Consider the following 16,483-nt stretch of genomic DNA (forward strand, 5'->3'; position numbering starts at 1 on the left):
CATAATGTTCAAAGGAAGGTTGAAGACATCTTTTCTCCACTTCATTGCAAAACTTCGATTGCAGATATTACTATGTAATACATATTCTCATGCATTAGTCCATTTTTCTTCTTTCAGCATCATGTGAAGTTGCACACTATTGAAAAGCAGAAAGACTGAGCCTAATTCATATCAAGTGCTTATTTTATCTTCTTTAATGACTAATTTTTTAACACTTTATTATTTTCTACTCTCATTTTTAATGCAAATTAATGTACAAGGCAGAAAAGCCATTAAGCACTTTTGCGCAGCTCATTTCCAGGGCTATAAAAAAAATATAGTACAGTAAATAAGCAGTATTTCTGGTGAGCACAAGTACCGTTTTGATGATCTACCTCATGACTAAAGGGCATGCCTCTTCTGGATTTGAAATCAGCAGTGGTGTTGCACATTGTACTTTTGGGGTTAAGCTTATAATTTAAATGTGTTCCAAGTAAACTGCGCACATAGCCATCTCTTTGCGGTATAAAGACTGCCTTAAGCCACAAATGCACCTGTACTTCTTCATTAACAGGTATCAATCATTTATCATTAAAGCCAATCCTTCTATTTTCTGTTCTTTTTATCTCTAGTATTAAGTCTGCAGGAGACAAAGCCTTGTTATGGCACCAGTGAGTTAAAGGCAAAGACCAACTATTAAATGAACATCAGTCCATGGATTGGCACATTTACACAAACTCAAAAGAGCCAAAACAAGTACTACCTAGAGATCTTAAACAATGTAACAATATGTTGTTAAACAGTGGGAGGAAAACGATCTCCTTTAAGGACTATCCAAGTGAATACTGAGAAAAGCATACAATGGCCAAAAGATTACTATACATATGAAACTGGGGAATAGAATTCCACTAAATGGAGACATTACACACTATACTACTATGCTGTCTGTAAGGTAAATGCTTTGTTTATTCTGATAATGCTGAATTACAATGCAGTACATTTTTTTGTCTCTAGTAGTTTAAAATGCCTTAAGAACGAATTAACAATAATATGTTGATACATGTTTATTTGATAAAACTCTAAGATACTGCATTTAATTATGCAAAAACTTTTAACTCTAAGATACTGCATTTAATTATGCAAAAACTTTTAAAGAGAACATAATATTGACTGATTTCATATAAATATGTTAGTAATGGTTTTGAAGTAAATGTGATCTTCAGGTAAGTTCCATGATTAGACTTACTGAATACCAGATGAGATGAGTGAAACACTGACCACCACCAAGTCAAGGATGTTGAAGTAGTTGCGACAGAATGATCCTTTATGAAGAAATGCTCCATAGGCAGTCATCTTAAGAGAAAAAGGGAAAAAAAAGGATTGCCTATTTAAGTAATTTTTTAAATGAAAACGTTGTAAATAAACAAATATTTAACAAAATGGTTTATACAAAACTGACAAAGACATAACAAAATTAAGTAGAAGACTCTAAAAATAGTAATTAAAATTAGTTATAAACACTTTGAATAATAAATATATAACAAGTACTCCAGAATAAATTTCAAAAACTATACAATATGACAGTCCACTTGGTGGTATTTCTTTTAGTAATTTAAAAATGTACCATTCCTGTTTTTTAGCAGATGAGTCAGTTGATCTTATTTAGGTTTAAAAAATAAAATGCTTAAGCTGGATAATGGAATTTGCTTATGATTGTAGACAAATCTTGCTGGAGTGTTCACAAAGGAATTAAAAAACCATAATGTAACATTAATGACATAAATCAGAAACAAAGTCTTTGGGGGACACCCTCCAACATTTCTTTAATAAATTACAAATAAATTGGCTTTTGTAGAGAAAACCTAAAGGATAGGGCTAATACAGCTCAATGATGTGCAACATCATGATTTTATCTTCTTTTTATTGACTAAATGTACTTTACAAAGGAAATCATAAAAATAATTAAATCCAACAGAATAACATTTTCAGAGTTCTATTGTTTGCATGTGGAGTAGCTCCGTGTTGAAAGGGAAATTATTGTAATGTACACAACAAGACACCCACAGCCTGGCTCCAACTGTAAATGCACAAAACAAACCTGGCATTCACGTTGTTTGCTGAACACATAGAGATAGAAAAAAGTGATTTATTAGGTAAAAGACACATTATACACTCATATTCTCAAATTGTTTACCACTGGTTCACAGGCATTAAGCTATGTGGTTATTTCAGTGCATATTACATATTAAAACATTTATAAGGCTTGATTTTCAGTATAGTATTGCCAGCACTACATGCTTTTTAAATATTGAGAATTCAGTGTTTTACAGCAAAAATGATGAGTTAGGTTGAAAGAGTACAGTATATTAGATATTATAGTGAGATGGATATAAGGAAGCTGAGTCATCACATTCTATCCCTAAATGCAATGAATAAATAAAACTTCCAAACTAATTGAATAGGTATCCACGGTTACACTATAATAATATTGAAATGAGCTGCTCTATTTCCAACATTTCTTCAATTATTAAGAAACATACAAGCCACAGTCTCAAAACTTCCACAGTATTCAAGAACTCAAGCAACTTAGTGCACAATGGAAACATGACATTTCACTGGTCGAATGAGCTACGTGTCAAATGAAATGTGTACTCATAGAAATGTACACTACTAAAAGCAGCCGGATTCATAGCTGAAAATTATCTGGTAAATGAACTATTTGCATACCAGCTTAACTGTGATGAGATACACACATGGTAAATATTTGAATGGAATACTGTATATTTGCTGTACTGAATGGTATACAGTATATGAACAGATTGCAACTTTTCTGAACTATGGCAAGACTAGGAGAAGTGGTGGCTCTGAGGCTAAGATTCTGAGCCGGCAATCTAAGGGTTGCTGGTTCAAGTCCTGTAAATGCCTGAGGTGATTTTACTCTATTGGTCCCTTGAGCAAGGCCCTTAACCTGCAATTGCTCTGTCCTGGGTATGAAAAATAACACTTGGGGTTTGTGGCAGGATTGGCACACCTCACACTGTCCCGTTCTATTCGAACTAGTGTGGTGCTGAGGCGTTGCACGGCTGTGCTCAGGGCCTAATTTAGGAACCCGAGGTGGTTTGTGGTGTGGTGGGTGCAGTAACGTGCTGTATCAGTGCATGCTCCCAACCTCTCTCTCCTCTCAAGCGTAGGATCAGGGTTAATTCTGAATGAAACAAAATAACTTAATCAACACAAAACATCTGATTACACTGAAGAGAAAACATACCAGAATACTTTTACAGGAAGTTTAGAATAATGGATGGGAAGCCAGAGATCACTTTTCATTGCATTTTATCAGTCACTAATAATTCCTACAAATGCTGCTATAAATAGTTCTGTAAATTGAAATGTGTCTAATGAGCTTACCATTTACTAGATGATATAACTGTGATAACGTTTGCATTCTGCTTTTGATAGTATTCATTAAGCATCATTTATGTGTCAATTCTTGTAGTGAGAACTCAAATTGTTTTCTTTTTGGTTCATGTATTTTCTCCATGTTTGCATGGATTTCCCTCTGGTTCTCCTGTAACATGCTTAAAGACCTGCGAATTAGATTAACTGGTGACTCCAAATTGACAGTGTGTGAATGTAAGTATGATAGTGTGCATGGACTGGTGACCTGTGGATTACACAACATAAATAACCTGACATTCTTTTTACTCTTTTATCCATGGACATTTTTCACATTATTTGCTATTGTACAGCACTGGTCAATATTGGCTTCTGTCATATCAAACTTCCTTTTCTCTTTCATTTCTACATGAAAACATGAGGTTAAAATTTTTCTTGGCCATCACTACAACCTACAGAGGGTAAGAAACAAAACGAAAATATCCATTTTTGGGTGGAGTATTTTGTTTAAGTGTATTTAAGCCTGTTATGTTATCATCTGAATCACTGCAAAAGACTGGCTATCCATCTAGACCATGTACCTCCATATTACCTGAATAAGCTGGGATATGCTCCAGATCTTTGTGAACCTGCTGAAGACTAAACAAATTAAAAGAAACTGATTGATGTTTAAAAAGAGTTTAAGAAAGACTATCAATCCATTTTATGAATGATGTATTTTACTACAAGGTCACAGAAATTCCATCAGATTATTTGAAACCTACAAAATAAGTGTAGGTATTTGTATTACCCCAAAAAGGTAACTCTGCTTTCCTCTGCTTGTGAAATATGAACAAAGGAGAATTTTGCTACCTAGTGTGAGTTTTGCCATTCTGAGCTCCTTTCTTTATCGGCACAGAAGCTGAAGGCAGCTTCCTTTCTCATGCAGTAAGTAAAACATATAGATTCCTGCTGACACCCTAATGTAGTCTGCTTGCATCCTTTCTCAGCTGCTGTAGGTTACATGAGAACACCTTTAAATCACATAGCAAATGTACTAAATGTGCTTAATTACTGTAAGATATACTGTAAAATTCAAGCTTCACAACTATTAAAATATCATAACAAGACAAATTAATTACCACACTAGCTAAAGAGCATATCATATATTCCAACAGCTGTTTATCAAAAATATGGAAATTAGCAGTATAATATTTGATTAAGTGGGATTATGGTTTTATTGATTTTTCTATGTGACTCCTATAGAATTTTCTAATAAAAAGCACTTAGGTATTATTGGACAGCACCTTTTATCTTCAAAGTAATGGGATTAAGGTTTTTTTTTTTAACTATAAATATATTTAAAAATAAGATCAACATTTTGCATAGTAAGTGAAAACATTATTATGGACTGCATTTTTTTTCCTTTTTCAAGCAGTCAGTGAAAAACTCAGAATTATGAAACACAGGCTGAATGATTTGTTTTATAAATCATAAAGACCTTTGAGAGGCTGATCCTAGACTATATGAGTGCTCTTGTAGTAGACTATCTTGGTCCACAGCAGTTTGCTTTTGCCCAAATGAGCTATAGTGTAACTGAACTCCAGACTCTTTTTTTTAGCTACAAGTCTGGGCCTTAACTCACAGATTTTCCACACAATTACCAGCTCTGTGAGAACATATTTCATGTTTTAGTATATCATCCTGTATTTTGTCAGTCTATACATATTTTCTTTTTCCATTGTCTCAATGTAACATTCACATTTAATTCTAGGTTAGTAGGACTGCTCAAATCTATATCTCACATAACTGACAGAAGTATCTCCCAAAGGGAACTGGAAACAGCCAAGATAAACACAATGTGGTGGCTGAAACTGCCCACCATGGCCTTATTCATTTTGGCCCCTTAATTATCCTCCATTTCTCATTACTCTCTCTCTCATCCCTTTACCACTTTATGGCTAATGAATGGTGAAAATACTGGCGCAATAATGGCTGCCATTACATTATCCAGTTGAGGTGGTTCCCCTATATCTAGGTGAAGAGCTCTAAGTAGCGAGAAAAGTTCTATATAAATGTTATTTATTATTATTATTATTATGACAGAAGTTTGGAGATCAAGACCTTACAATTACATTGGCAAAAAAATTAATACACATTCGGCATGAATAGTAAACACTCCCTTAACTTTCAACAGGCATGGACTAATTTAGTGTAAAATTACTCATCATATTAATCCCTTCCAACAGTCTAAAATTTTGTCAAGACAATATTTTACTTGTGAAAATGCTATGAAGTGTCTGTCACCCTGAGTCACATATCCCAGCTTTGTCCTATGATAATACCTTACTGGGCTGCTATTTGTATATCAGACTGCTGGAGCCAAATTAGCCACCCAGTCTACAATACAACACGGACACTTTTCCACATTGAACAACCTTAATAAATAAACAAATTCACATGATACCTTCTGTTATGGTTCTATTTTTTAGTCATACATCATTCAATGGAACACATTTATTTTGCCTTCTATGCCACAATGTGAGTGAGACCGTGTAATACTACGTAAAATTGGGAAAAAAACATCAAGAGTGTCATTAACTATCACTTACAAAACTGTTTTATTTTAATATATACTATACTAGATATGTTGTAGATTTTCTAGCTCATTTACTAATGATTAAGCCAAAAATAATATTTTGACAATGTGATTTAATAAATCAAATGTCTATTTATGTTGAAGCAGTGTAATAGAAAAAGTTTATTTAGCAATGATTTTATTTTTTCTTAAGTAAGCTAAAATACAATCATCCTTCCTCAATCTGAACTGTGACAGACGTATGGTTTTACCACTGTACATCAATTATTAATTTTTAATCTTCAGATCCCTTCTACATATATCTTCAGATACAGTATGTAAATTGAAATTTTTTCTTTACAGGTCGTACAGTGCAAAAACATACTGTTTGTACAAAACATATCATTAATACAGACTATTATGCTAAAATGTATTTTGCATTATAAATCAGTTAACAAAAAATATGAAATTGCATTTTTACCTTTAAGATAATTTCAATTGTAAAAAGTCCAGTAAAAACATAATCAGCATATCCTAGAATCTGAAGAAAGAGAGAGAAATATTTTAAATAAAAATGCACAAAAATATGTTTCCCACAAATAAAACATTATGTTGCATTTCACCCAGCATAAACTTCTTAATATTATCATACAGAGTCCATCACTGACATCAGCAATAACTTAATCAATACAAACTATATGGTTTATAAAGTTATGGAGTTAAAATAAGACATATTAAGGAAATATCCTATTAATTTAAAACAAAGCATACATTAAGAAATACAAAGGCATAAAGAGTAAATAAAGAATATAATATTAGGGTTGCTTAAAGAATCGTTTTACCTCGGACTGCTTCTTCAAGGTTAGAGTACCATTACAAAAACAAAGAATTTTATACAGTGGATTCATGTGTATTCATAGCAAAACACGCACTTGGCTAGTTATTTTGCAGTATTAATTGGTGCCATTATTTGCTTTTCCGCTGCAAGGCTCTTCCAAATCAAATTAACTTACCCAATGACTCAGTAAATGAAGCACTGTGAAGTGTTTGTATGCTACACAGATTAAACTATATTTCCCCCTGATCATTTCTTCATAGGAATAACTTGATTGCTGCTGCATTTTAAGTTGGCTCATGATAAGCATGACTAATCTCCAGAAGAGATAATCTTGTCTATACTGAATATGAGAACAAAACAAAAGTATAAAATAAAGTAAAACACACAACTGAATTTGTTAAATATTTTATCTGCTGTTATTATACAGAACGTATTTGTTACATTTATTTTGAGATGTAATTTTTTTTCTGTCAAGTACAAATGATGCTGCATTGCTGTATTCAAAACCTAAATTGTAGTTTATGGTGCCAAACCTTAGTGCCACGTTCAGAAATGAAGTAATATACCAACCACAGAAACCAAATGAAGAGGGGGGAGACGTGTCCGGAGGCAGAAGGAGAGGAGGAAAGTTAAGAGAGTGAAACTGAGGGTAGGAAGTTTGAATGCTGGCAGTATGACTGGTTAGGGGAGAGAGTTAGCCGATATGATATAGAGAAGGAATGTTGATATATTGTGTGTGCAAGACACTAAATGGAAGGGGAGTAAGGCCAGGTGGATCGGAAGTAGATTCAAATTGTTCTATCATGTGTGGCCAGGTGGATAGGAGAAGAAATGGAGTAGGAGTTATTCTGAAGGAACAGTATGTCAAGAGTGTTTTAGAGGTGAAAAGAGTGTCAGACAGAGTGATGATTATGAAGCTGGAAATTGGAGGTGTGATGATGAATGTTGTTAGTGCATATGCACCACAAGTTGGGTGTGCAATGTGTGAGAAAGAAGATTTTTGGAGTGAGTTGGATGAAGTGATGAACAGTGTGCCCAAGGGACAGAAAGTGGTGATTGGAGCGGATTTCAATGGGCATGTTGGTGAAGGGAACAGAGGAGATGAGGAGGTGATGGGTAGGTATGGTGTCAAGAAGAGGAATGAAGAAGGTCAGAGGATAGTGGATTTTGCCAAAAGGATGGACATGGCTGTGGTTAATATGTATTTTAAGAAGTAGGAGGAACATAGGGTTACGTACAAGAGTGGAGGAAGATGCACACAGGTAAATTACATCCTATGCAGAAGAGTCAATTTGAAGGAGATTGAAGACTACAAAGTGGTGGCAGGGGAAAGCGTAGTTAAGCAGCATAGGATGGTGGTCTGTAGGATGACGTTGGAGATCAAGAAGAGGAAGAAAGTGAGGGCAGAGCCAAGGATCAAATGGTGGAAGTTGAAAAAGGAAGACTGCAAGGTTGAGTTTAGGGAGAAGGTGAGACAGGCACTGGGTGGTAGTGAGGAATTACCAGACACTTGGGAAACTACAGCAGATGTAGTAAGGGTGACAGCAAGAAGGGTGCTTGGCGTGACATCTTGAAAGAGGAAGGAGGAATAGGAAACCTGGTGGTGGAATGGAGAAGTACAGGAGAAGTATACAGAGGAAGAGGATGGCAAAGAAGAAGTGGGATAGTTAGAGAGATGCAGAAAGTACACAAGAGTACAAGGAGATAAGATGCAAGGTGAAGAGAGAGGTGGCGAAGGCTAAAGAAAAGGCGTATGATGAGTTGTATGAGAGGCTGGAAACTAAGGAGGGAGAAAAGTACCTGCACTGATTGGCAAGACAGAGGGATCGAGTTGGGAAAGATGTGCAGCAGGTTAGGATGATAAAGGATAAAGATGGAAATGTACTCACAATCGAGGAGAGTGTGTTGAACAGATGGAAAGAGTACGTTGAGAAGCTGATGAATGAAGAGAATGAGAGAGAGAAGAGGTTGGATGATGTGGAGATAGTGAATCAGGAAGTGCAACAGATTAGCAAGGAGGAAGTAAGGACAGCTATGAAGAGGATGAAGAATGGAAAAGCCGTTGGTCCAGATGACATACCTAAGGAAGCATGGAGGTGTTTAGGAGAGATGGCAGTGGAGTTTTTAACCAGATTGTTTAATGAAATCTTGGAAAGTGAGAGGATGCCTGAGGAGTGGAGAAGAAGTGTACTGGTGCCGATATTTAAGAATAAGTGGGATGTGCAGGACTGTAGAAACTACAGGGGGATACAATTAATGAGCCACAGCATGAAGTTATGGGAAAGAGTAATGGAAGCTAGGTTAAGAAGTGAGGTGATGATTAGTGAGCACTACAGATGCAATGTTTGCTCTGAGGGTGTTGATGGAGAAGTTTAGAGAAGGCCAGGACGAGTTTTATTGCGTCTTTGTGGACCTGGAGAAAGCATAAGACAGGGTGCCTCGAGAGGAGCTGTGGTATTGTATGAGGAAGTCAGGAGTTGGCAGAGAAGTATGTAAGAGTTGTACAGGATATGTATGAGGGAAGTGTAACAGTGGTGAGGTCTGCGGTAGGAGTGACGGATTCATTCAAGGTGGAGGTGGGATTACATCAGGGTATCGGCTCTGAGCCTTTTCTTATTTTTGATGGTGATGGACAGGTTGATAGACAAGATTAGACAGGATTCCCCGTGGACTATGATGCTTGCTGATGATATTGTGATCTGTAGTGATAGTAGAGAGCAGGTTGAGGAGACCCTGGAGAGGTGGAGATATGCTCTAGAGGGGAGAGGAATGAAGGTCAGTAGGAAAAACATAGAATACATGTGTGTAAATGAGAGGGAGGTCAGTGGAATGGTGAGGATGCAGGAGTAGAGTTGGCAAAGGTGGATGAGTTTAAATACTTGGGATCAACAGTACAGAGTAATGGGGATTGTGGAAGGGAGGTGAAAAAGAGAGTGTAAGCAGGGTGGAATGGGTGGAGAAGAGTGTCAGGAATTATTTGTGACAGACGGATATCAGCAAGAGTGAAAAGGAAGGTCTACAGGATGGTAGTGAGACCAGCTATGTTATATGGGTTGGAGATGGTGGCACTGACCAGAAAGCAAGAGACAGTGCTGGAGGTAGCAGAGTTAAAGATGCTAAGATTTCTACTGGGTGTGACGAGGATGGATAGGATTAGAAATGAGTACATTAGAGCAGGGGTAGGCAACGTCGGTCCTGGAGTGCCACAGTATGTGCAGGTTTTTGTTCCAACCCAGTTCCTTAACGAGAACTCAATTATTGCTGATGAAGCACATATTGCTTAAGTAACATTTTAATGCTTCATTTTAGTGGTCTCGCTTGTTAAGGTTCTCCAACCTTAATTGCTTATTTCAATCTTAAACTGCTGCATTCAGTGTTTTAATTGCTCCTTATTAGCAATAAGATGTAAAAGACAAAGCAGCCAGCAGTTCTCCAGCTAGCTTTTTTTCCAATTACATCTGTGTGTGTTCATCATGCACGGTTTGATTTAATAAAACACTTAATAGAAAAATGTGACAGACTGAAAATGATCTGTTTTAGGCTTCAAATCATTTGGATGATATCCTTGGAAAGGAAAAAAATCTACGATATAAAAGCATTACATTGCACAGACTAACAAGCCATAAAATTAAATAAGGTCTGAGATTGGCAATGATTGGTTTCTAATTAAGCAATTGGGTTGGAATGAAAACCTGTAGCCACTGCGGCTCACCAGGACCGACATTGCCTACCCCTGTTTTACATCTTATTGCTAATAAGGAGCAATTAAAACACTGAATGCAGCAGTTTAAGATTGAAATAAGCAATTAAGGTTGGAGAACCTTAACAAGCGAGACCACTAAAATGAAGCATTAAAATGTCACTTAAGCAATATGTGCTTCATCAGCAATAATTGAGTTCTCGTTAAGGAACTGGGTTGGAACAAAAACCTGCACATACTGTGGCACTCCAGGACCGACGTTGCCTACCCCTGCATTAGAGGATCAGCTCAAGTTGGACGGTTGGGAGACAAAGTCAGAGAGGCGAGATTGCGTTGGTTTGGACATGTGCAGAGGAGAGATGCTGAGTATATTGGAAGAAGGATGCTGAGGATGGAGCTGCCAGGCAAGAGAAAAAGAGGAAGGCCTAAGAGAAGGTTTATGGATGTGGTGAGAGAGAACATGCAGGTGATGGGTGTAACAGAACAAGATGCAGAGGACAGAAAGATATGGAAGAAGATGATCCGCTGTGGCGACCCCTAACAGGAGTAGCCGAAAAAAGAAGAAGAAGACCAACCACAGAAACAAAGTAAAAATACAAACTTAATTTGTAAACTGCACACATCATTGCATAATAATAAAGAAAAAGATACTTTATTTTATACTACAATACTAGTGAATGACATAAAGATATAGGATTAATGCCCTATGTTACCCCATGTTGTAGAATTACAGAACATAATCTTACATATTTATATTATACATGATATCCCAAGCTACTGTATATACAATGGTTGTCAAATAAGCCAAAAATATTTTGTTTGAATATTCATATTAAATAAAAATTTGCACAGTATGTGAATATTCAAATGTAAATTGAACATTTTGGGTTCTACATGCACATTTGTACTGTATGTGTGGTTTTCTGTATTTTATCAATAATTTACATTTTTTCTTATGGTACATTTGATGATGTGGTTTTGACTCAGGCAATATTCCTTAAAAGATGTACGTGAAAACTGCATCATTCCTACAAATGTGAGACTTGAAAACAGAGCTCCTCACAAAAAGAGGTTCAAAGTGAGTGTGTGAAAAGTGATGCAATCAAAACATTTCAGTAATACTCTAAAATCCAGTTTATATGGAAAGCAGAAACTGTTCTACAAAATATAACCACCCCCTAGAAGAATTACATCTTGCTTGAAGGAGATTTTTGACTTTAGAATAAAAAAAAAATTATTGAAGGATTCAAATAAATAATAAAAATGGTTTCAAAACCTCAGGAGCAAGTCCTGTATGAGGTTAATAAATTGCTAAGTTTAAGAAAACCATCTGTTAAGATGAGTCATTGTTTAAAAACATATGTTTTGTCCCCCTATTTTATAAATACAATAGAACCCCGATTACCCATGCCCTGATTTAACGATGTTCTACATTATCTGATGTGAACCAGTAACCCTAACCCTAATTTTCTTATAATTGATTAAAGCTTTGCTGTGAATACTGTACTGAGTGTGTAAATAATATCCTTTTAAGTTTGACTGTACTGATTGAGCAGTCGAGGAGCTGATGACGGTGGGAATGTGACTACGACTTAATAGCCCCTTTCCAACTGCACTCCTGTGCTATTGTCCACTACTGTACACTTGCTTTACTGTGTCGTTCATATAGAATGTTTGTGTTTATGCATTTCAGAATGCTGTGGTGAACTGCTAGTGGGAACTGTGAAGCCATATTCTCTGGCTCAGAGACAAGCACTTTGCAGCATTGGCTAAATGGAGATCTGGTCTATCAGCAAATACAGAATCCTTTCTCAAACCACTGTGAGCAGACCACTGTGAGCAGTGTGCTCCCATGGTGATGTCAGCTGGTTTCTCTCTCTCTGTCAGTACCCACGTTTTCTGCACAGCCTCACTGCTACACTCCACCCACCCACAGTGCAAATTCCACAGATATTGCCAATTGAATTGCTGTGGACTCACACCCCGAAGCATCTTAGTTCAAGGACTTGTGTTGAAGTGCCAGTGGTGAGCTATGAAACCACATTCTATGGCTAAGTAGTGAACGCTTTGCAGTGTGAAGCACATAGAGACCCTCCATTTGTCAGCCGTGCAGAGCTTGTTCTTGACCACAGTGAATGGTGTGCTTCCCTGGTGATGTTGCTGATCTCTGTTTGTGTCAGTCCACACCTTCTGAGCAGTGTTGCCATCCATTTTATCTGATTTTACAGCTATCTGAGGTAGCATTGGTTCACATTACTTTGGATAATCGGGATTCTATTGTACTCTTGTTTGGAAAGCGAGTTTGAGTTTTACAATGCACTGGACACTGCACTGCCAGCTACAAAGGTGTTTTCTTGAATAATAATCTAGGTCCAAGTTGATGATCTTCACTCATACTTTAAGGAATCTGTATAACCTTAATTAAGAGTGTTCTAAATGCTATGCTAATTATTGAAGAATTAGTAAACACTATCTCAAAAACATTTACTTATTTTAAATAAGGTGATTAATGGAAACATTTTTGAAGTGTTTTAGTCTGGGCACAATTGTTGTGAACTTTGGATTCCTAAGCACAATAATTTTCCAAAATATCTGAAAAATGCCCACTAGTTGGGGGTAGGGAGGGGGAGGTGGGAGAACCGTCAAAACCTTAGCTAGTAATGAAAAGGGAGACCCTGGCTAAAATATAACAATTATCTTGCTGGGAGACATTCAGAAACTTGTAGAACAAAAAAGTCAATTATGAGATATTTATGGTTTTTTTATTCATTAACCAGACATGTATTTAAAGTAATAAACATATAACAACAAAAAACAGTTCAGCTTGTTTATTATTCTCTTTGTCAACTAATATCCAATCATGAAACAAAATTAAGTGTGTGAGAAACACAGAACGTTTCATTCAATAAAGTGAATGTTTATTAGCCTTATTTTAGATCAGAGGTGCACTTGCACAATTTTGGTAGGAGGCAATATCCTTTTAATGTTTTAAGTATATCCAAAAATTAAAAGAATACAGTAGCTTATATATAATCCAGCCACAGGGGATGCACAAACCAGTGTTTCTTTGTGCTGGTCACAAGCCCAGATAAATGGGGAGGGTTACGTCAGGAAGGGCATCCAGTGTAAAATTTTGCCAAATCAATATGTGGACAACAATACAAATTTCTGTACCGGATCGGTCGGGCCCCGGGTTAACAACGACCGCCACCAGTACTGTTAGCCAACAGGGTGCTGGCGGAAATTTGGCTATTGTTGGGCGAAGTAGAGGGGGGAGATGTGTCTGTAGGCAGGAGGAGAGGAGGAAAGTAAAGAGAGTGGAACTGAGGGTAGGAACTTTGAGCATTGGCAGTAGGACTTGTAAGGGGAGAGAGTTAGCAGATATGATGGAGAGGAAGGTTGATATATTGTGTGTGCAAGAGACTAAATGGAAGGGGAGTAAGGCCAGGTGGATTGGAGGTGGATTCAAATTGTTCTATCATGATGTGGATATGAGGAGAAATGGAGTAGGGGTTATTCTGAATGAACAGTATGTCAAGAGTGTTTTGGAGGTGAAAAGAGCGTCAGACAGAGTAAGTGGTTTATTTTCTCTCTTGTTTTATTCAGTTGTTCAGCATCCATCATACAGTCAGTGACCACACACTGACTTAATTGAACTATAAATATGGCTATAAATGGCTACTATACTACTATGCTACATAATAGCATAGTGCTTGAAATTTATTTTTGAAATTGTTGGCAGTGGGGAGATTCCCCTAAATTTAATATATGGGTGGATTTCAGACTCAGTGTGGGGAAAGATTATGATACTAATATTTCAGGCATTTTTAAAGTATATATAAAATTGTGAGTAGATAAATTTATTGGAGATTCCTTAAAATAATTTATCTGTACTATTTCAACTTAAAAAAAATTGTTTCAGTTTACACGTAGAGATTTCCATTTATATTTGGCCAATAAGCCAGACTTGCAAAACGTCTAGAGAATGTAAAATAAAATATGCTGAGAAAAATATTTTTTTTCACCTATACTACACTGTTTATGTTGGCAGAGTATAACTTTCATCAACTTTAAAGAAGCTGATCTGTAAGCTTCAGGCTTTTTTTTTAAATAATGTTAATTTAAGAAATTTGAGATATTTTTTTTTAAATGTAGTTAATATATCCTTATCTTTTGTGGCCAAATGACTGTTTAAATAATCACAGTTTTGACTCAATTGAGAATAATGAGTTTGATTAAGGATTCAATACAAAGCTTGATTTTTAAGTATTGTGTACTGTCTGCTGTACATTTTTCCTATGATAGTTTTCTGAGCAGTGCTCTTCCAATTTCAACTTAGAGTACCGCCAATGTTTCTTAGCATACAGGTGAGCACAGTTACGCTATACTTGTGCCTCTTGAAGTTTCACGTGAGGACCATGGTAGGTGAGCAAGTGATCATGGATCTTACCAAGGATGACCCTATCAAGGACCTTGCCCAGCACCGAGAGAAGTGTTATTCCCCTGTAGTTGCCATAATCCAGGCGATCACCCTTCCCTTTCCAGATAGGGACGATAAGTCTCGTTTTCCATTCAATTGGGATGACGTCCCAAATGGAAGCAAAGCTTGCTTGCAAAGCCAGGAGGACAGCCTTACCACCAGCCTGGAGCAGTTCACCCGGGATACCATAGATCCCTGCAGCCTTCCCTCACCTCAGCTGGTTCACCACCTGTGCAATCTCAGTGAGATTGGGTGGTTCACAGCTAATTGGAGGATCAGCCTCAAGAACTGTGGATCCAGAAATATCCAATGTCCTAGCTGGATGTTCAGCTTTAAATGGATGCTCAAAAGTAGTCAGCCCAGCAGGTGACAACTGTAGTGTCATCCGTAAAGACCGTTCCATCAACCACCCTGACTGCGACTTTCCAAGGAAAATATTTGGATGTGCGTAATGCTTCGATTCCTCTGTAAGCAGGAGTGGGTCACTAGACTATAGATAATGTGTCACTTGCTCACACAGATTCCTCTAACAAACGCATCCTTATCTTCCCTCAGAGCCCTCGCAGCCGTCATTCTCAGTTCCTGGTACCAGTGGCGTAGCTAGGGGCGGGCGGAAAGGGCGGTCCGCCCCGGGTGGCACATTTTTGGGGGTGGAATTTTTGACCAAAAGACTCAGTACAATTCGTGTGTAAGCAGCAGGGTTCGGAAAAATATCACGTATGAATGAAAAAAGTAAAATTCTCTGATTTTTATCCACAAATACTTCAAAAATAATTTTCAGACTGTCCTCCTGTGACAGCATCAGACACTGCAGTTGAAATATTTATGAGGTAATAAAAATAAACATTACACCGATAATAATTTCTAGGAAGATAAACAATTAATTTACCATTTATAATTTCATTTTGTTATCAATCCGAATGCGTTCTTGCTCTGTGCAGAAAACATCCCCACCTATCACTTGTACACTACACTGGTTCTGTTTTTCGCAGCGTAATTATATTAAACTATTAATTAGAACACAGCTTATCAGTGTGTCTATACTATATTCTTGTCTAGTTGATGCTTATAAATAACTAGCAAAATACCCGCGCTTCGCAGCGGAGAAGTAGTGTGTTAAAGAGGTTATGAAAAAAAAAGGAAACATTTTAAAAATAACGTAACATGATTGTCAATGTAATTGTGTTGTCATTGTTATGAGTGTTGCTGTGTTTTATATATATAAAATACACACACACACATATAAACATATATATACATATACATATACACATATATATACATATCTACATATATATATATATATATATATATATATATATATATACATATACACATCCACATATCAACATATATATATACACATATATACACACACACACGCTTTATGGGTGATGATTGTTTTACTCTTTTTATCTTTATTTTATTTAATTGTAGAATCAACTCCTATCTGCGCACAGCAGGGCAGCCGTGGGCGGATGCGTATGGTGTATTCACTCCATGTTATCGTGCATTGCCCTGTCAGTGGTATTT

The 16,483-nt window shown here is 36.7% G+C and overlaps 1 protein-coding gene across 8 annotated transcripts in view; it reads right to left on the minus strand.

The window, feature by feature from the left end:
• cacna1c (calcium channel, voltage-dependent, L type, alpha 1C subunit) overlaps positions 1-16,483 on the minus strand; it is a 1,063,887-nt gene that overhangs the window by 226,786 nt on the left and 820,618 nt on the right. For all 8 annotated transcript variants that reach the window (XM_051921415.1, XM_051921414.1, XM_051921413.1 and 5 more), the window contains 2 exons: positions 6,414-6,473; positions 1,226-1,332 (listed from right to left, as the gene is read on the minus strand). In XM_051921415.1, the coding sequence (XP_051777375.1) occupies positions 1,226-1,332; positions 6,414-6,473 (167 nt within the window). The remainder of the gene's footprint in view (positions 1-1,225; positions 1,333-6,413; positions 6,474-16,483) is intronic.

This window comes from Erpetoichthys calabaricus, chromosome 18 (assembly GCF_900747795.2).
Source record: "Erpetoichthys calabaricus chromosome 18, fErpCal1.3, whole genome shotgun sequence".
Classification (NCBI taxonomy): domain Eukaryota; kingdom Metazoa; phylum Chordata; class Cladistia; order Polypteriformes; family Polypteridae; genus Erpetoichthys; species Erpetoichthys calabaricus.